The sequence below is a fragment of the Gallus gallus genome, chromosome 2 (assembly GCF_016699485.2).
Source record: "Gallus gallus isolate bGalGal1 chromosome 2, bGalGal1.mat.broiler.GRCg7b, whole genome shotgun sequence".
Classification (NCBI taxonomy): Eukaryota; Metazoa; Chordata; class Aves; order Galliformes; family Phasianidae; genus Gallus; species Gallus gallus.
The window spans coordinates 22,993,003-23,014,638 of NC_052533.1; the positions used below are offsets into that span (position 1 = coordinate 22,993,003).

The following is a 21,636-nucleotide window of genomic DNA, read 5'->3' on the forward strand; positions in this document are numbered from 1 at the left end:
TTCAATAGAAGTATTCGTGCATGTGTTCTTGCTCTTTTTGTTTAAGTGCCCTAAATAATTTTTTTGCTTCTTCTTCACAGAATCACAGAATCACAGAATGGCCTGGGTTGGAAGGGACCTCAAGGATCATGAATCTCCAACCCGCTGCCGGGCAGGGCCACCAACCTCCCCATTTACTAGACCAGGTTGCCCAGGGCCCCATACAACCTGGCCCTGAACACCTCCAGAGACGGTGCATCCACAACCTCTCTGGGCAGCCCGTTCCAGCACCTCACCACTCTCCTGGTAAAGAACTTCCCCCTAACATCCAACTTAAATCTTACCTCTTTCAACTTAAAACCATTCCCCCTTGTCCTGCTGTTATCTACCCTTTCAAAGAGTTTACTCCCTTCCTGTTTGTAGGCTCCTTTCAGGTACTGAAAGGCTGCAATGAGGTCACCCCACAGCCTTCTCTTCTCCAGGCTGAATAAGTCCAGCTCCCTCAGCCTGTCCTCATAGAGGAGGTGCTCCAGCCCCCTGATCATCTTTGTGGCCCTTCTCTGGACCCTCTCCAACAGCTCTCTGTCTTTCTTGTACTGGGGGCTCCATACCTGGACACAGTACTCCAGATGGGGCCTCACAAGAGCAGAGTAGAGAGGGACAATCACCTCCCTGTCCCTGCTGGCCACCCCCCTCATGATGGAGCCCAGGATACCATTTGCTTTCCGAGCTGCAAGAGCACACTGCTGGCTCATGTTAAGTTTGTCATCCATCAGGACCCCCAGGTCCTTCTCTGCAGAGCTGCTCTCAAGGACTGCTTCTTATATGACCATCTGGGCTCACATCTTTCTCTTCCATAATTTCAGTTCCAGATAAATCTGATAGAAAGAGATTGAGAGACAGAATTAAATAACAAGAAGACAGGAAAAAGAAAAAAGGGAAAAATTAGAATTAGGATGTGAAAGGGTTTGACTTACCAATTTACATGAGTAGAACAATCAAATCTGCAGCAAAATATATGTCAGTAAAGATGTATTATGATATCTCATGGAAATGATGCTTTAGATTTTCTCACACTTATTGTATTCAGATTGAGGGAGAATGTGGGTGTCTTGACGTTGGGGATAGAATTCCTCTTCTGCTTCTCCCGTCTTTTCTCTTGGTTATTTAATAGAATCTTCTTTCTTCTTTGCAAATGATATGGATTTGTTGATATCCTCATAAATATGTATTCACCATAAGTACTTTTCCCATGACATTGCATATTTACGATCTGCTGTGAAACTTTAGGCAGAAAAAAAAAGCAGGAGCTACTGGGATGGAAACACATTTATTATTTTGCAGAATAAATACCCTCAACTTCACCTCTGAGTATGGCCGTGAATACGGGGTATCTGTGACTCCAAAATTCCTTCCACGCTCTTCAGTACTTCTGTGTATATATTTGAGGTAGGAGCCACACACACAAGACTGTCAAGCTCAGAAGATGCCCAGGAAGAAAGTGGATAAATGCAGCACAATAGAGGAAGTCACAAGTAGCCATATTAAAATGGACTCAATAAAGCAGAAGATGGAGCAGATGTAGAAAAATACAAACTATAAAGCCTTCATTTGCTCTGTTAATCAGCACCAAAAACACAATACACTTTCTAGTGATGTTGGTAGACACGCTGGATTGGTCTGAACACATTATCTTGCGACCTCCTTTGAGTGTACTCTCGTTCCGTACCTAACTGCAGACCAAAAAGAGGAGATCTCAACTTCTCTTCTCCCCAGATTTGTATCTCAATTCCAGACAGCAGTTCACTGAGTCAAACACATGCAAATTGTGTTTGGAAGAAGAAAGTGCAAAATATGGCCTTTGTTCATCAAAGCAATTAAGTCAGTATGTAGCTGAAGAGGTGAGGCCAGGCCTGCTAACCCAGCTATACTCATCTGGGCCTACCAGTGAAGGGCACTGGCTTGGCCAAATTCCACGTGCTGATTTCTTTGGGATCAGAGTGCATTCAGCCACCCAGGCCCTCTCTAGGGCCTGTGGCCTGGAAGTTGCCTGCAAATGTGAAGCTCTGAGCCAGAGGTGACTGCTTATGGCAATTCTATAGTGCCCGCTGACATCGTAACCGAGGTGGGGGCTTTTGAGATGATGTTCAGTGCCCCACTGTCTGTCCTGTGGCTATGTGGCTCTAATGAAGCCTCTGAGAGCTTTGTCATTGACTTCACTGGGGTCAAGATTTCACTCCAAAGATGGATCTAGCCCCAAGGCACTGGATACAGATTTTTAATGAAATTTTGCAGGACAAGAGTCCTTGCTGCGGCCTCAAATTTTAATTTAAGCCACTTCAGATAATTTACTTCTGCTGTCAGGAAGTATCATTCTTAATCCCAAGATAAAGATCTCACTTTCATTTAGGTGCTGTACTATATGCCAGCTTTGCATTTTCAAATATCAAGTGCGTTTCTACTGCTTCTCTTCCATAGGGTATGCACATATGATGCTATGCAGTAAGGAAGGAACAAAGTGTGATGTTTTAATTATTCTTTTGCTTTTCTGTTTTTTTAACCTCCATATGGTCTCTGTGACTGGTGATCTTTTCTTTCGTCTATATATTTCCTGCTTTAATTAGCTTACTTAACTGGGAGCACATCTGAGAGAGACACGTGAACGGATAATATCAAGTGCTAATGTTTTTGCTTTCACAAAATTAGAAGCAGATAAATAGTTCGGGCCATAATTGGACAACCTTACTAGAAGACAAGCTGATTGGTGTTGTGACAGAACTTGAGCAATTCCCAGGGTTGAGCTAACTGTGCATCAGCCAGGGCTGCAGGCGCAAGGCAATGACTCTGTTAGAGAGCATGGTCAGAGCTGGGTAACAGATCTACCATGCATATTTATCAGCTGAGGGCTGGCTCAGATTATGCCACTTTCTGATAGGACTGGACCAATAGCAGAAGCTATTGCTCTGACTTACCACTTCCTAAGAAAGAACACGGTGAACAGATTTTTGCAGGGGGAAAGGAAAGGAGGGGGTTGAAAAAAGTTATATCCCTCTTCATCCTTGCCCCTCTCTATCATGCATACTTGTGAGAAATGGCAGTTGGACAGCCCAAGCATCTGTCCTCTGGGAGCTCTGCTGGGAAATGCCAAACAGTTGCTGACAAGAGCAGTGGGGATCTGACACAAATTTGTACAAACAGTCAGTCTGGAGCAAGTCTGAGGCTTTTCCCTCTTGTACCAAATTCAAAGCTTTTTACTGCTGGGTGAAAGATCCAAGCAAGGTCAGTTCTGAGAATCTGAATGCTTTGTGCCTGGCTATCATTAACTGGTGAATGGGCATGCCTCATTTTGATGTAGCCATAGTGATTTTATTTGAGTGTAAAGGTAGAAAGAAGGATACTTACGGGATCCCTTTTCACGAGGCCTGGGTTAGGCACAACGATGATGAGGTGGGCAATGGTAAACATGGAGTTCAGCACGTAAGAAAAAAACAAATTCTTATGCAGCGTTATCCTTTGACAGCTGAGACTCCTGAAAAATATGGAGCACAAGTTGTAAATTATTATTTTTCTTCTGAAGTTGCTTTAACAAGCTCTTTCTGGCAATAATTTCTCAAGAATGCCTTTTGGCAAGGCGTAATCGGAAAACACATGCCTTGCATTGCAGCCGTAACCTCTGACAAATTTTTTTGTTTTGTTTTTACACCTGTTTAGTACCACATGCTTTTTAGCCATGTTGCAAAGAGTCATCCAGCTACATTCTCATCCCTTGATGCTTTTCTTTATTTCACAGTAATCGAGATATTAAGTGGTGAAGCAGAACCCTGAGAATTATTAGATGAGCATGATGCAAGTAGCAAAAATTAGGACCACTGCTTGATAAGTAACTGTTCCCTGGAGACTCAGTTTCTCAAATATTCAGATGAATATTATTTGCTGCTTCAGGAATTGGTGGTGAGAACATTGTGTGGGAATCCCCTTAAATTTCAGGGGGATTTGGGTTGGTATCCTGCATGCCTCTGACACCAGCTGAAGAAGTTGTTTTGCTGCTCAGACAGAGCAGCAGCATGGGGGGGTGAAGGGATTTCTGCTATTGAGGGTAGCAGAATTTCCCAAGGTTACAGAATTCTTGCACAACTAAATCATGACTTCAGTTTCCCATCCTGAACCATCTGTCCTTTCCAATTCCTACCAAAAACCTCAGGCCACCCCCTTGGCCACCCCTGAGCAAAGAACACTTCCGGAGCTGATTACAGAAAAGTGGTTCTGAAGCTGATAGATAATGATGTGATGTCTGGCCTCAGTGATCACTGAAATAAAGCTGGTGAAACCTGCAGGTAAAGGAACAGCTAAGACAAGCAAATATTGCCTCTTGCTGAGGCATGTAAGTCTTTCACAGTCTGGAGCTGTGGCTTTAAGCTGCTTTGTACATGGAGGTTAATGCAGAATGCACTTTTTCTAAAAACAGAGAATTCCTTTCTGCTTACTTATTTGTCTGCTTCTTTATTTCTTTTCCTTTTTTTTTTTTTTTTTTTTGCCTCCTTGGTGACCTGCAACACATCTTTAAGTTGTCCTTACACCTTTTCTGTGAGCCACTGGATGGAATTCTTCCTTTAGCTTAAATTGCCTTGCTGGCTATGGCCAACATCATCCTGCAATTAACATTACTATCATTGATCTACTTTACCCGAGACACCCTCTATGGTTCAGGATGTCCATGAGATGGAGGTCCTTGGGGCTAGAAGGAAGAGTATCTCTTTACACTAGTCCTGATTTTATATTATTTTAGCATTAGCTATTGGCTGCTGTTGAGTATCAGATATGGGGCCAGGTGCACCTTCAGTTTGACCTACTGCAGGATAGAATACTGGGGAAAACAGACTGTTCTTATCCATCTACCCATCTTGTCCTGCACATGAACCTATAATCAGCAGTTTGTGATATTCTCTTCCTAGCAAAACCCAAGCTCATTCTCACTGCTGGTTTTGACAGTCACCATTGTTATTCCCATTTTTGACCTCTCTTAGCTCTCTTTCTGGCTCTTTTCCAGATTCCCTAATCATTCCTTACAGCTGTCTTTGAAAGATGCTCTTCATCCTCCACTCAACTTTCTGTACATTCCCTATTCAGCTTTATTAATCATTATGCAAAAAGGCATGACTAAGCTAATAATCCAGACCTAAGACTCCATCTCTCTTTATGTGACTATGCTTCTATCGGTTATCAGTTGTGTCTCTGACTTTCAGTATCTCCTATGATTTGCACATTTGTCCTGTTTTACTTTTTTCCTATGCTTCCTATATTTCCTTTAACAGAGATAGGACATCCTATTCACACACAGGCACCCTTATTTTTGAGTTCCTACCTCCACTTTTCTATTGCATTTATGATATTGATATCCAAGGCATTTTTTGCACTATTTTCTTTGCAGATCTATTCTGTGAATCTGTCACTATTCCTCAATCGTGAATATTGAGAACACTGATTTTTACATCCAGTCAGTTATTTTCCATCTCCTGGACACTTGTTTGGTTTTCAAAAAATTATTTTCATGCTTTATACCATGTTCTCCCTGGAGAAAACTCCCAAGAAACTTCTACAATTGATCCTCCCATACATTATCCTTCTTCAGCTTCCTTTAAAAGCCTTGCCAACAATGATGGCAGGTACATTCACAACACAACATCTGTTGTTCTCCCAGACCTAACCTTACTGTAGTCCTCAGTTATATTTACAAAAATATCTTTGTTTTAATAATTAAATGGGAAGTGATTCGGAGACAGATGTCCCTTTTTTCCTTTTTATCATGTAAGACAATGGGGTCTCAGTCTGCAACTGTAAAAATACTGGAATAGTGTTAAGATGCTTGTAACTGTTGGGCACTCTGCTTTATGAATATTCTGCTTCCTATCATAAATTACTATTGCTTATAAATGCTCACCCATACTGACACAATATTCCCTTCCAAAAGTACTGTATCTGGCATTTGTGATGTCAGATAATTATGAATTTAGATACTTCAAATTCAAAGGAGAATAATCTCTGGCAGGAAGGACTGCTTATACATGGGAAGAATTTTTCCTCACATTCTGAAACAGAAACCTCTGCAAGCTATTAACTGACATGTCTATGGTCAAAGGCTACTGTACAGCTCCGAAACCATCTCTTACTATTTGATTGACTGTCTGATTGATAGCTTGCCTTCTATTGAAGGTCAAATAATCTATCACTGCCATATCCAGATGGGAGAAGACAGCTGAAGGTAACAAGAAGACTGCTCCCATACAGCCTTATTCTTCCTTATGATTTTAGTTTGGTTTCTTCTTTGTCCTCTCATCTTTCGGTGCTTTGATTTGATCCCTTTTTCTACTTCTTCCTGTAATATTTGTGTTACAGATTAGTCATTGAAAGGAAAGGATAAGGAGAGGAGGAGAAAAGAGTGAGGTGTACTGCTGTCAGGAAGGCTGATGTCAGATGAGTCTTTCAGCTTGGCCTGGAAATGGTCAGGATTGAGCTGTCAGTGATTCAGAACTCACGCTGAGTCAACCTGAGCCTGCCTTGCTCACTGCAAGGTCCCAGAAGAATGAAATTACCTTTCTGGACCATTTTAGGTAGACTTTTTAACCAAATCCTGTCCAAACTGCTCCCAAAGAACTCTGGAGCCTGGCTAGACGATTTCAGGTCCCGGTTTTCTCAATGCACTACTGTAGCTGTGGTTCTGTGCTCTGTTTCTTAGAAGAGATGGGAATTCAGCAGTTCATTAGGCAACCTCTAGCTGTCTCTATATCCCATTAACATGTTATCACAGTCATTCATCAAACTGATCCTCTGGAAATTATCAGAATTAATAACCCGTATTTTTTATTCACCTACTTTGAGCCTATAATCTTATAGATTCCTATTACAGCTAATGCAAAGTCCAATCGTTGCATTTCCTGTTTTATAGGTTTCACAGATTACTGAGCATACTCTTTTCCAGACTGTATGGACACCCTAATCTCATCCATGGTGGACTTGTTCAGGGATCAGCAGCAGATGAAGTAGCCAGGCAGAAGATTTACATAACACAACTGAGACAGTGTTTACTAGAAAGCACACAATCTGAATATATCCATAGGTCTATGCATCCAAACAAAATATAAAACTCAATCCTACCACATTTCTGCTATGCTCCATCCAGTAAAATTATTTGGACTCTGACTGAATTCATTCAGAATATCCAGGTCCCCTTGTTCTCTGGCTCATGGCTTCTCAACTGAGATATAGAGTACCTCAACCTCTCTTCTGAAACTACCTTCCTTCAGTACTGGTTGCTTTATTTTACTCTCATTAAAAATAACTTCATTCTTCTGTCCTGCCTTAGATTTTTTTTTTTTTTTTCTGTTTCTCTGCATTTTCATGTGGAGATACCATTTCTTTACCATCTCAAAGAGGAATTAAGTCCTCTGCAAAAATGATGCAAAAGGTTCAACTATTCTCTTGATTTTATTGACTGGTATGTGTTTGGAATAATTAACCCATAATATTTGACCTGATTTTATATTTAACAGATATATTTCCCAGATTTGTACATGGATCTATCATAAGACATAAGGAGTGCATTTTCAGAAAAGACTGCAGAGGTAATATAAATCAAAGCTGAGACCAGAAATAGGCTAAGGTCCCTCATGTAAAATTTGAGTTAAATAATACAGGGACTTTGAGGCTATAATTGATTTAAGCACTGGAACAAGTATCTGGGGTCTCGTGGAGCAACTTTCACTGCAGACTGTTGAAGTCAGACAACCATCCCTTGTTCTCTAGAGGGAGAGGTTCAGCAAGAGCATCTTTTTGACCCCAATTTTCTACAATTACTATATACATTTAAGCAGGAATTTTGTGTTTGCTACATAATGATGGATTCTACAAATCATATTTATATTTGCGACCAAAACACAAATCTTAGAAGTTCAATTAATGGAGTTGATGGTATTCTACAATCCAGCATGTAAAGCATTTCATGCTGTACTGAAGTTACTCAGTTATGATGCAACACATTAAATCTACCAGTTCCAAGATACTTTAAAAATGCCATTTAGTCTAGACAAATAAAACCTCAGCACTACAAGAGTCATACTAAAGGTTTATAACTAAATGGTTATGACAGAATATGCACTGGGTGTACTTCATTCTGATTACTTGGACTTACTGGTGACAAAAAGTCCACTGATTGCAGAAATACCTTTCGTTTTACGTTAATGCTACAAGATTAAAGAATAGGAAAAAATGCCAATTCTTCCCCTTTCAGACTTTGAAATTTCAGTGTGAAAAACTGCTTTCAAAAATAGTTTCTGTGGAGAATGAATCCTGCTCTTTGTGAAAACAAAGCATATATAGATTCATGATCTGGCATGAGTGGGAAGGTGTTAATTTAGAAACTGCTCATAATTCACAGTTACTATCTTGATAACTAAGATCTGAAGAAAAATGTATTCGGTGTATTTGTTATATCTGAGTACCAATTTGACAGATTGGAAGGGTGGGTTTTTTGGCTTTCAGTTTTATAAAAACGTCAACTAAATAAAAACAAATAATAAAGTCTGACCTATCTATAAAAGCTATGCTCTTTTGTCCGTCTGCTGGGAAGGTAACTAAGTATGTCTGGAAGTATTCTATGCTTTGAATTACATATATGCCTTTGAACTTCTGAAGTAGATTGATGGCTACACAAAAGAGTATCACATATCTTTCTATGAGAACGATCATAAAGAAGTGCAAAATCATATTTTGAATGCTCATCAAGGACTTGTAAAAAAGCTCAGTGCTACTCTGACACAGGCCTATTTGTGTTCTGACATATTCACAATTTTAGCTTCAAATATTTTCTTGCAAGCTCCAAAAAATACACTCTTTATAATAACAACAGTGATGGCCTTTAATTGCTATAGGTTGCCATTATTGCATAATTATTCTTTCTTAATCCCTGCACAGAAGATTGTGAAAAAAAAATAGTTTGTACCCAATCAACCCAGAAAACTTCACTGTCCTTTTAAACTACCTTACAGCTATTTTCAGATATATTCTGCATCTGGTGAGCACTTCTCTATCTCTGATCAAGAAGTAGTGGCCTTGCCCTCTGACTGCAAGTAATGGATGCACCTTTGCTGAAATCAGTAAGATAATACAAACCCATCTGGGTCATTTTTTCTGAAGTATCTAAATGGACATCATAACCCCAGTTTCTGAAGTCCCATAGGCTTGCAGTTTACAGTTACCTTAAATTGACACACCTTAAGAAGATTGCTTAAAAGCCTGGAGAAGAATATACCTTATGCAATATACCTATAGCTCTGGAGGTACAATAGCTCAGGGCCATGTCCAGCAGTTATTCTCCAATATTTTCTCTGCAGCAATCTCCCTGTATCATGTTTACACTGCTACCGAGAAATCCTCTTTGGCTAGAGTGTGGTTTAGATATGTCTAGATACCTCAGCTTTTCACGTGATTTGAAAATAAAGAAACAAATGGAGCCCTTAATCTGCTAGAAATCTACTGGCTTTGGTGTCTTCTAGTGATCAGCAGTTCCCTGAAGTGAAACCAGAAGGTTGTTCCCAGACACCCCCTCACTACTGATAGTGACTGAAACTGTGACTAAATGTCTCAGGGCAAATCAGAGCTCCCACTGCTCTTTTGGTGCTGTAATAAACAGTGTGCAGACAGGTTCACTAAAGGAAGAGACTGAAATGCATAGTTGAGTTACCCTACCGTAGTTTCAACACTTTCAGTGAATATCAATTTAGTCTCCTTTAAAGTTCTGATATAAAACATTACTGTTTTTCCTTTTAATGAAAATGACAGGCTTCACACTAGTGTTAGATTCATCCTTAGTGATGAGTTCTGTAAGCACCTACACATGTCAACAGATCAGTCCCTCAGCAACTGATGAGGGTATTCCTGTTCTTTGGGAGCTGGGAGGCTTCAAATCACTGCCATGTGAAGTCACTGCTACTTCTATGGTCTGGATATGCCCTCCAAGGAACAACAGGCAACTGGTAAATGAAGGGCCTTAATCAGATTTCCAGTTACACTATTTCCCTATGGATGGCACTTTCACCCACTTTTGAAAAATCTAACATCATAATTTTGGCTGCACACCATTGGAAGATGTCCCAGTGGTGAGAAAGCCCTGTGCTAATGCTTTTTGTCCAATCAGTATTATATAAAAAGGCACTCGGAAGAGCTGACCATGTTCCCTTCCAAGCTTTTCTTTAGTTACAACATGAGATCCCTCATGGAAAGAAGAGAGAGTGTTTGTAAGAAACACTTACTTGAAATAGAAGAAAATTGCCAAGGAAATCAACAGGGATGTTATAGACAAAGCATGGCCAACGATCGCCATATAATAAAGTATGAACGCCATCTGAAATTTAACAAAAAGAAAAGGCAAACATGAACAATTTGCAGGCACCCATTTTTTTTCTCATTGAGGAAGAATCTACAAAATCAATCAGTTTTGTATTTCTTTTCTTTCAGAGCTTCTTTTGCAATATTCCTTTAATAACAGCATTACATTAAACAGCATAACTCAAGGTCTACAGACAAGATAAGTGTTTCTTACATAAGTTGATCTTTTTCTGCTGCACTGAACTCACTGGCAAAATCTCTGCCTAAACTCTGCATAACTAAGTTTCCTGAACTCTAAGAAAGCACAGCAGACATACTACATATGGATTTTCAAAAAGCCCATGACAAGTTTCCACCCTAAAAAAATACTGAAGAAAACAGGATTGGAAGAAAGGTTTTATAGTCTGAAAGACATTTAAGCAGCAGGGAGTAAAAGCTTAATGGTCACTTTTGGATGGAGATGAGTCAGTTAGGTGACCTCAGGACAATTATCGGGGCTGGCTTTTTGTTCAGTGCATTCATTAATGGCCTGAGGACAGTTTCCAGATCATACTTAGCTCTTCTACAGAACAGTAACAGATAGCTCACATAACTAAGATAAAGGACAAGAAGATACCATGTGAACTTCAACAAAGATAAAAGCAGGGACAAGTGATATAAGCCCTGCCTACATAATGCTAAACTTCAAACTGGCAACCAAACTCAGGACCAAGATCTTGGAGTAATCATGGCCAGGTCTCTGAACTGCTGGCTCAATCTGTAATGTTAGTTGAAGAGTCAAGAAAATATCAGAGACAACAGGAACAGCCCTGGAGGTAGAATATCCCTTTGTCTCTGTTTAAAACTTGCATCCCACATCTTTCTGACCTCCTCACCTTAAGAAGGACACAGTAGAGCTGGAGAAGATGAAAAAAAGACAACTAAAATAACTGAGGAGGTAGAATGGCTGTGCTATGACACATGGGTGCAAATTCCAGAATTCTCCAAATGGAGAGGACAAGTCATTGGTGGCTTATGACTAAGGTCCAAGAAGTCATGAAAGCAGTAGACAAGGTGAAAACTATTTAGGAGCTTCAACCACGTTGCAACAAGACACCCCATGACAATTCCAGTGGTGACACTAAAGTGAACCTCCCTGTTGGGCAACTAGCTAGTCTTGTTATCACTGTAAAAACAGTGTGTATGAACAGATAACCAGGAGTTCACTTTACTAATATCATCAAAATCTATAATAGGCCTATCCATATTTTGTGTGCCAACAGTGAAGCAAAATCATGGGACAGCACCTTGGCATCAGAATGCTGCAGTATTTAAATGCCATACAATGGTCTCAGCCAAGCTCTTATGCACCATCTAGAAGTCCGAATACTGTGGGAGGCGAACGACATGCCAAGATCCAGTGTTCCATTTTTTTCTGAAAGCACTAATATAATATCAGCCTGTCCTGAAAAATGACTAGATAGCAGGTTCTTCTTCTTGGGTTTATTTTCACCTCTATTTCATTCATTTTTCTTTTGTTATTTTGCAATCTTCTTTTTTCAATGATTAGATGAATTTTTTATGACCACCCTCCTCCATGAAAAGCTTATAAGTACCTGTGCAGCATTTTCAGCATGGTTTCCTTATTATTCCCTCCTTGCATCTTTTGTATGCTTTTGGCAAAGAAAGAAAAATAAGGGGAGAAGACACATTTCATGCAACTCTTTCATTTCAGGCACATTCAGCTAATATTTGGCATGCTTCTAATTGATTTCTGTAGTCCTGAGTTTTGCCACTCACATTTTTTTTTTGGCATTTCTAAGCCAATTGAGAATTGCTGTTGAAAAGAGATAGGAGTAAAATGCAGAAAACAAATTGTTAGCACAGGTGCACATCTTCCCATCTAGTTTATTCTTCAGAGAAGAATGAACTTCAGAGATTGTATGACTTCAGAGTCAGATCCTGCTTTCATTAACCTAAGAGGTGCGCTGGCCTGCTTCGTATTTACAACAGAGTCACATTTACACCATTCTGGCTATGTAGACATGATACAAGTATCACTCAGCATGCACATTAACTGGAAAAATTCCAGATCTCCTGCTTTCCTTCCACAATGACCAACCACAATATTCTAGTGACCATAAATGTTTCAAAAGTTTTTTTTTTTTTTGAGAGAGAGAGAGCTCCAGCAACCCCAGAGAGGGCAGATTAGAGCATAGAGAAAACAGATTTCTGAATATGGAGAAGCAGGAGAGGTTTTTACCTGTGTGCATGTGTCATTTCTTTCACTGCATACTGAGTGGTGGCTGTATGATACTAGACTGATACAGTTTTAAAGCCTGAATGTAATTTAGAGATGAATTTTCATCGACATTTTATTTGTCTGCCTCTCCTGTACACAACCCTCAGCAAATAACAGCTGTAAGTAGCAAAAATTCCAGGTAGCTGCATGCAAGTGTGTGTGCATCCCAAAGGACTTCTGGTGACACAAACTCTCTACCTTTTAGCATACAAATGCTAAATCAGTTCAAAGGTATATTTGGGACTCAGCATAGCTTTTGTGATTATTCCATATAGACTTACCATAGTAACTGTTCAAAAAAGCTTTCCATATATAACAAAAAAAGATGGATCAGAAAGGACTGACCTCTAAGGTAATAAAGCTTATGGTCTATTACTGCACTTTTAAGAACCAGATGTGATTTGTTTTTTAAGTGATTCATCTCCAAAATACAGCAAGGTATTACTTCCAATTAGCTTCAACAAGCAATTAACTATTTTATTAACCTCTTCACTCCTTGAAATGGCAGTCTCTGATGGCCCTTCTGATATGCAGGGCTTATAATGACTCACCAAATTTTTATTTTATGCACTTTTGTGGGTTTAGAATACTTGAAATAGAAACACTTAAATGCTCTTCCTCCCATGTCCCTCTAGAGTTCTTCTCTTGAGGAAAGAGAATTCTCAAATAGAAATATCTTCTACTCTGTTAATTAGACTCTCTATAGGTACATGAAAATACTCCAGAAACCAAGCACACTCCTGGCTTTTCAAGACTTGGACTGAAGGTCATAATCCAAATTGGTATTTCTGTAAAGATAGATTCTTTCTGCATTTTCCATTATTTTTTGTTTCAGAACAATCTCAAGGGACATATAATTTTCCGTTGTGTTCTATCTGCACTTCGCTTGAATGATATTCAAAATTCTTCTTCTGGAAGGCATGGGTAATAGGCAACAGAACTACATTTTTTGCCTCTCTACATGGGCCAACATCTGGAAAAATGGTATTTTTATGGTGCTTGCATTTAATGCCTCTGAGAGCTGAGATTCTTACTATTACTCTCTCTTTGTTGCACAGGTGAGCCCCAGTTTACTGTGATGATTCCTCATGCTGCAAAAACTTTTAGAATTCACCTCCTGCCTAGTCCAGTAGACTTTTCCAAGGCTCTTTATGCTGGATCATTACTAAGTATAACCACATACGGGTTTTTGGCTGTATATAAAAGATCCTCCAAGACAAACCCCAAATCAAATCATTTTCTGACTTTCCCTGCCATAATTCCAAAGAGTCACAAATTATTCTGTCACAAATCCGTATTCAGATTTTCCTGGAGCTCCGTTCACATTTGAGAAATATGTTTATTTTCATGAGCTTACCTAAATTCCTTTTTAAAAGCTTTTCTCAGATTTCTTTCTCCGCTCTTTTGTTGCTTTCTGACTTTGATCTCCTTTTTCAGCTTAGCAACTCAATTTTGGAAATACTGATTCAAATGCTTAATTTATTAGTGTAAATAGTCACACTGACTTCAGTTAAACTATTAAACATAAATGTGTTCGGGTTTGCAGAATTTTCTGGCATAATGGTATCTTCATAAATGTTTTTATTCAAAGGGAGTGAGTAAAGGGTGATATTCTTTGATTATGAAAACAATCTTAACCTATTTTAGGATTTCCAGCCCTGCTAAGAAGTTATCAACAGCTTGGAAGATTCTGGTTACAAAAAACAAAACTGAAATTCTAAAGGATCCTTTTATAACTATTGGACAGTCAGGAAAAAAAAAACATAGGAATTAAAAAATGGATTTGAAAAATACAGTGAAGATGATGAGATGAATTGCTACTAAATCATCCAGCCTGTAGCAAACACGTATTAGACCTAACAGATCTAAGAATTCATGAAATAATTTTAATAAGTTAAAATTAGGAAGCCAACGCTATTCAACTCTCGTGCAACAAATAAAACTAAAAGATGAAGAAGATTCTGATGAGCTTCTTATGTGCCCAGCCAAAAACCATTCCAAGACAATGGCTGTCTTTTTAACTGTAGCATACCTTCAATTTTTCAGAGGTGAAAGAGTTGCACAGAGTGTAGTTGGACCAAGTTCGGTTGCTCTCAGGATGGCGGAACCAGTTTCCAGTTTCATCGCAGTATTTTGAAGCTCTTTCTGATGGTAGAGTGCAATAATAATTATTATGTTAGCATATTACACACTAAAAATCCTTTAAAAAGAATTACTGTTTAGATATAAAACACCTGTATAACAAAATCCAAAGGACTTCCAACTTGTGCAATTAATATACATTCTTTCTTTCTTTCTTTATTTCTTTCTTTCTTTCTTTCTTTCTTTCTTTCTTTCTTTCGTTCTTTCTTTCGTTCTTTCTTTCTTTCTTTCTTTCTTTCTTTTTTTAATTAGAGATTTATCTGACACCACACTTGTTGTTTATCTGTCTCCTGTTGGTCTTAAATGAATGCAATAGAGATGCAATTATTTCCATGTTAATAATTCACTTAAAGAGGCTGTTGAAACTTGCTCAAACTGGCACTCCCAGTGAGGTGCCAGCATCCCTCCACAGACACTAATAAATCAAATCTTGCAGTAGGGTTCCATGTTTTACAGGGAATAACTGAATAATTAGTTAGAGGTGATGTGTAGTGAAAGGGCAGCAAGCAGTACATGAACTGGAGCTCAGGTGCGGGTGATGGCAATAGTCCCAACACCAGAGGTGCGTCTGTGCAGACAACTGGAAGAGTCTGCCCAAACTCTGTGCCAGCAGCAGGCAGGATCACTGCCGATTTGCCCCTGAGGTTGCAAACACAGAGATAAGTAGGCTCCATGCTTAAATAATCTGAGGTGTGTTTGGCTTCTCTATGCATCTTTGTCACAGGTGACTCTGGCACCCTTTCCAGTCCTCTCCAGGTCCATGCTTCGTTGCAAGTGTCTTTCTCTTGCAGTAGCAGCACCGTTAGGATAGCTTAGGGGGGTGTCTGGAATCACAAATCCATGCCATGCAGGCATCCTCCTGGCTGCATCTGCATTTCTGACTCAGAAATCCTGGACGCAGGGGTGCAGACAGTCACTTCTGATCACCTGTGAAGTCTTGGACTAATTCCTTTGGCTTTCCCCCAAGTGTTAGCCATAGGGGAATCAGTGGAAAACTTGCCCATGTAACAAAAGTGGCTACAATCAGAAGCTTGAATAATTTGATGTTTTCTTAGATAGTGACACAATTGTTTATTTATGAAATATGCAGCAGTTCAAGTCTGACTTTTTTGGCAGACTAAGAAGTCTGTCTTGACATCCCTTTTTCTACTGTAGCTTCATGATTTTATTGACCCTAGGAATAGGTTATCAGCATTTCCAGTCAATTTACTTTTAAAGAGACGACTACCATTTGAACAGACACATTTTTCTTTCTTGCTTTCAACATTTGCATTTCTTTTTCTTAGTCAGCTCTGGTGATTAATGGTTCTAGTAACTTGGAAGATTCATATTCCCTCTTTACATGCTGAGAAAAGCAGTCGATTATACTGGCAGGGTAAGCGTTATGTGGACTGAGTTATCTTCCTCTGACTAGACATGCACTTTGTATAGTACTACTGCACAAAGAAGATGATCCTCCAGAACAAGGCATACTTTCGAAATTACTGTGAGCTTCAAATCATTGTTTTGAGGGACTTGCTGAAAATCAATACGTGCATTACCAATACAAAGAGGAACAGTACATGCTATCTCAGCCTTCCATCACTGCAGCTTGCAGATAATCTCAGGCTGCCTGTGTAGCAATGTTCTCGTTGTACTCTTTGCCAGATATTATCTAAAGCTGGAAAAAGTGTTCAGTCATAGATAAAAGATTAATGGTTACTCTACCATGGAACACAGTGTACAAACATTGTACCTGCTATCCCATATACTATGCAAAATGAGTGGCTTTTGTTAATATGCTATAGAGCATGATGGTAATACCATCTATCATCTCTGCGCTTTAATGCCTAGGCAGGCACGCTGCCTAAGTTTAATGTGACCTTTGTAAGTCAGAGACAAATCTGTTGCTTCATAGTTTTCCTTGAAGCCAGATAAATGCAACTGATCCTACTTTGGAAGTTGCCACAGCCCACTGATTTCCTGCTGTAATGCTGTCAGAAAATGGAACTAGGAGATCAGAATCCCATGATATGGGTTGCGTTATCAGAAAGTACAACTCTGATACACTCACTAAATATGGTATGTGTCTTTTCAAAATATCTAATTAAGAAATGTCAACTAGATTGATAAATGGTGCAGGCTAAAGTTTATGATACAAGGGCCAGTTTTTCACATCTCTGCTCACTGCTTTTGGTGGATCATAAACAAAGAGGATCAGGTTAGGTACCTACGTGTCCTTCATCTATGGTGCCCATGAGATGCAGCGCATTTAGTCAGTGGGGCTGATTGTTCACAGTGTTTGTCTTAATTTGAAATCTGAGGCTTGATATGGGGGCAATTACACTACCTTCATGCTGTTCATTCCAGTAACTTAAACTGGTAGAACATTTATTCTAAAACTAAAACTGATTTTGTGAAGAAATGAAGCTCTGCTCTACTGCAAGTTCTTCTCTGAGAGCCCAGTAGCAGGTACACGATTGGGAACCTGGGAACATGCTGTGTTTCATACTAACCAGAACAATCTGCAGTAAGCCCTGAAAAAATACTCAAGCATATAAGGATGAGTAAGATAATACTAGCAAGGGAAAGTGGAAATGTATCCTTTAAGATTACTGAAATTCTCCATAAACACAAATTTTTAGTCTCTGTCTGTATGCTGTCAGCTTGGATAGGGTACCACTTGAGTATTACGCTATTCAGAAAGGACGAATGGTGACACCGATGTAGGATTCATCTCATCTGACTTTAGCTACCTTAAAGTTCTGCATCTTCTCAAAGGCAATTAGATGTGCAGGCTCTTTGTAGTTAGCTATAAAGGACAGGCACTTCAAGAGCTGTCTGGGTGAGAGAATCCTAGCTACAGTGGCAGCTTCATTGGAATAATGAGGTGTCTAAAAAGATTAACCAATAATAATAGTTTTGCATGTGTTACTGCTTGTGCTAGCAATGATGCTTTTATGAATCAAATTCTCATAAAAAGCAACTCAGCCATTTATACGTAACAAATATCTTAACCCAATGACAGTGGAACAAACATGAATACTCCATCAAACAGTCCTTTTACAATTAGTTCAACTGTATGGCTAGCAGATGTTAAAAGGGTCAACTCCAATTTCTTTTTATTGCGGAGTTATACCCTGGAAGTAAAAAAAGGTTTCCCTCTGTTGCAATGCATGCTCAGCAGATACCAGACACTGGATTCTTTGCCACTGTTTGGACTGACCTGTACAGTAGTTAGTTTTGCAGATGAGGGAATAGCTGATAGTTCTGTGACACATCTGATTTACTTACCTCCTCAGTAAAATATTCTAGAAGAAAATTTGTCAAAAATGAAAAAATCATCTGAAACAACACAATGGAAATCCCAGAAAATTCCAGTTCCAGTGTCCCACTAAGTGGAGAGTTCTCACTGCCATCAAAATGCCTTTTTCTGCAAAACTGGAGTTTTTAGAGTAAAGTCAAGTTGTGCACTACGGGAATAAGAAATGTTTACAGTGCAGCTGCTGAGATGCTAAGCATGACAGAAATACACAGAAGGGCTGGGGATACTGCCATGAGCTCCAGCACACTGCCACACTAAGGCACTCTGCTGAGCTGCCAGGAGCCCAGGATGGACTGGGCAATGAGGAGGGGAAGCTGGGGTTGGAAAGCTGCTTAGATTAGGGATGCCTGAGGAATGGCCTCCCTGCCTGCATGGAACCACAGCTGAGACCCAGAGGGTCTCTCTCTCTCTCTCACTGCTTTGTGGAAGTGGTTTCTCATCTGCAATGACTACACCTCTCAGCTTGGCATCCTGCTCTGCTGGATGTTCTCTGCATTTTGCCAGCTGTGAGAAAGGTGTGCCTGTGTCCATCAGCCCCGTCCCCTGTGGTCACAAGTGTCATAGCAGCTAAATCCAATAGGATCAGTAAGAGCAAATTGATCTGCTCACCCTTCCCCTGCATGGGGAACTTGTCCTGATTTCCTTATTTCTTCAGAAATACGTTGTAAGAAAAACAAAATCTTTCATAAACTGTGGTGGAAGTTTGTGAAGGGTGCTAGGAGGGCACTAGAAGAGAGCAAGGGGACTCACTCCTCGGTATTCCTTTTCTCAGAGCCACGTGAAGAGTTCCAAGTAATGGGTCTACAAAACGGATCCAAAGTACAGAACTGAGAGGAGCTCTGCTAGAAGCAGCCTCAGATCGTGGACTCAGCTGGGTTAGGATCTTCTGCTCTTAACCACTGTATGTCGCCAAAAGAGAAAAGGGAGTGAAAGCTAAACCAGAAGAGAAGGTAATGCTCTCACAATGTAACTCATCCATCCAGCTGCACTGCTGTACATGGTGCACCAAATTCATCCTGATTGCAGGCACAGTGCGGAGACAGGGAGGTGGGCAAAACACAGTGCTCTGCCTCAGACCCAACAGGCTGTGCTCAGCACAGCACACCAGTCCATTTGACATGGACTGCCATTGCATCCACAGTGTATTTCCTTTCTATTTTATTAGCAAGAGTATTACCTGCATGAATTACATACCATGTATTCCCATCAAATTCTATTCTTTCAATTCCTATACATTTCAGTGTGACTTGAAGCCATTTAATAGGGATTATACCAGACATCAACCTGTGTAAAACATGAGTATAGAGTACTATGCAGGGGAAACTGTGCATGTTGTCTGACTGCAGGAGTACTAAATCCAGCACTGCTCAGGGCTTCAGTCAGCAGCAGATGAGACAGTGAATGCCCTGCTGGCACAGGAGTTAGACCTGTAGAACTCTGTATGTTTTCCCAATAAAATGATCTGTTTTTATGCATTACCCCCACTGCATGTGCTCATCAGTGTGAGAAAGAGACTGCTGTAAAATGCACTTTGTTTACTGAAAAAATAAGTAGCTTGTAGGGAGGAATTTATATTCATTAGCTTTAAGATACACCCTTCTTTTCACAGGACAGAGCTTTGTCGGGCAGGAAAAGAAGCGTAGGAAGCCCTAGTTAGTGGAGCAAACTGGATTATCACTGTCGTCCTTTGTCTTCTCAAAACACAGATTTCTACCTAGTATGAGCTGACATATGTTCAGTGAAGTAAGTGGAATTACGTTTGGTTGAATGAGTGGTGAAGTTGTCAGGCAGAAAATGAACTGAGCACTGAGCCTGTTGGAGCTCTCTTTCCTTGTCATTCTGCTTCTGTGCCATTTTCTCCAGATTACGATTTCTCCTGATTTACACCCTCTAACAACATCTTGGCTTCAATACCAAATGCTGTTGGGGTTCAGGTACAGCGAGCTGCTATGCAGCACCCAGGTGCAGACGGGAGGAAGATGTGATCCTAGGTTACCAGATAATTGACTTTTCCAGTTACAAACGACATGCATCAAAGTACAAAAAGAAAGCTGAATAGTATCATTTTATTCCAGGACTCAAGGCTATGCATGGCCCCAAACAGAAGTCGTGTAGTCACTGGGGGGTTAATAGACAGCAGTTCTGCAGGTATCAGGACAGCAGTAAGTGGCACAATGGGAAATACTGCTTTCAGAAGCCCACGGGCTTACTACTTGCATGCCTCAAATGTATGCTGAGGTGGTCTGATGTCACAGAGCCTTAATGAGAAGGAAGTCTAACAGGCACTGTGGTTTTCATCTTATAAAATCACGGTTCTTGGGATGAATTTTCTGTTTCTCAGCAGAAAACTTAGCTATACCCAACAGGCATAAGGTTACCGAACACAGTAATGACTTGTGACACGAACTTGGTAGGCTTTTCTCAGGACAGCTGAACCTGTGGTTTTGGCCACCTGTGAGTGGCAGCCAGTTCCATTAGCAACTGAAAGATTTCTTCTCCCTCCCGCAGTTCCTTGTCTTCCTCCTACTTTGTTAAGATCCTGCATGACAGTCAGGCAGCTGTATAGGCAGGCTTTGTGCTGGCTTTACATTGCAGCTGTAGTGCACATGGGGTACCTGGCAGACATTATAGGAAAGCAGCTCTGGCTGCACCAGGAGGTGCAGAGATGCCTCAGAGGCACAGAAATGGTGCCAGGCAGTGGGGACATCAGCCTAGAGGCAGGCGGATGTGCCACCTGGGAGCAGAGGGACGTGCCAAGGGAAAATGCTGACTCTGGGGGAGTGTATCTATTGCTCCTGCACAGGAACACAGATAGATCAGCAGGAAATTGCTGAAGGAGGATTCTTGTCCCCCGTGGCTTTGTACAGATAACAGGAACACTTAAAAAATCCCAAACCTGCAAGCTTTTAAGCACAGCGGAAAGAAGAACTGGAGTACACACAGCGTGGGCCAGGCTCTGCAGCACACACTGGTACCTTAAGGAGCCCTTTGCAATCAGTCCAACGAGTCACAGTCCTCAACTTTAATAGACATTAATAAGCAGAGAGAGGTGCTTCAAGGATGGCTTCAAGTGTTACTCTGAAGAGTGCTGCTGGAATGGGGTGATTAGTGCAGAACAAGTTGCTGGAGATAGGCAGGCAAAAATCTGGGAATAGTGCAGCAGCTGGAGGGTTGGGTCCATAACCAGCCCTGCTCATGATGGGGTGGGGACCTGGGAGCAGTGGGAGGCTGTTGTGCTGTCCTCCACCTGCTTTTACAGGAACATATGGAGTATTCATAAATCAGCATGGTTAGTGTCTGTTGTTTTTTTGTTTTTTTTTTTTCCCCTGTGAAAAATACAGAACTGGGGAAAGCAGAGGACTTATGGTAAATTGTTCTATTCATCAGTTGGACTGGTAGCCATTTGGGGATGATACCATGATCAAAACGCAGGCAGGAACAGAAGATTTCATGGCACTTCTGCAGGGAATGTAGAAAAAAGCAAGTGCAACCTCAGGATCCTGAGCATTCAGCTCTCATTGAGCACAAACACTTTTGGGACTTGTGGTTA

At 40.5% G+C, this 21,636-nt stretch overlaps 1 protein-coding gene across 1 annotated transcript in view; it reads right to left on the minus strand.

The window, feature by feature from the left end:
- The window catches only part of CALCR (calcitonin receptor), a 144,862-nt gene that overhangs the window by 36,264 nt on the left and 86,962 nt on the right, over positions 1-21,636 (minus strand). Inside the window, exons 5-7 of the mRNA XM_425985.8 lie at positions 14,673-14,785; positions 10,284-10,375; positions 3,382-3,508 (exon numbers count right to left, since the gene is read on the minus strand). Coding sequence (XP_425985.3) covers positions 3,382-3,508; positions 10,284-10,375; positions 14,673-14,785 — 332 coding nt within the window. The remainder of the gene's footprint in view (positions 1-3,381; positions 3,509-10,283; positions 10,376-14,672; positions 14,786-21,636) is intronic.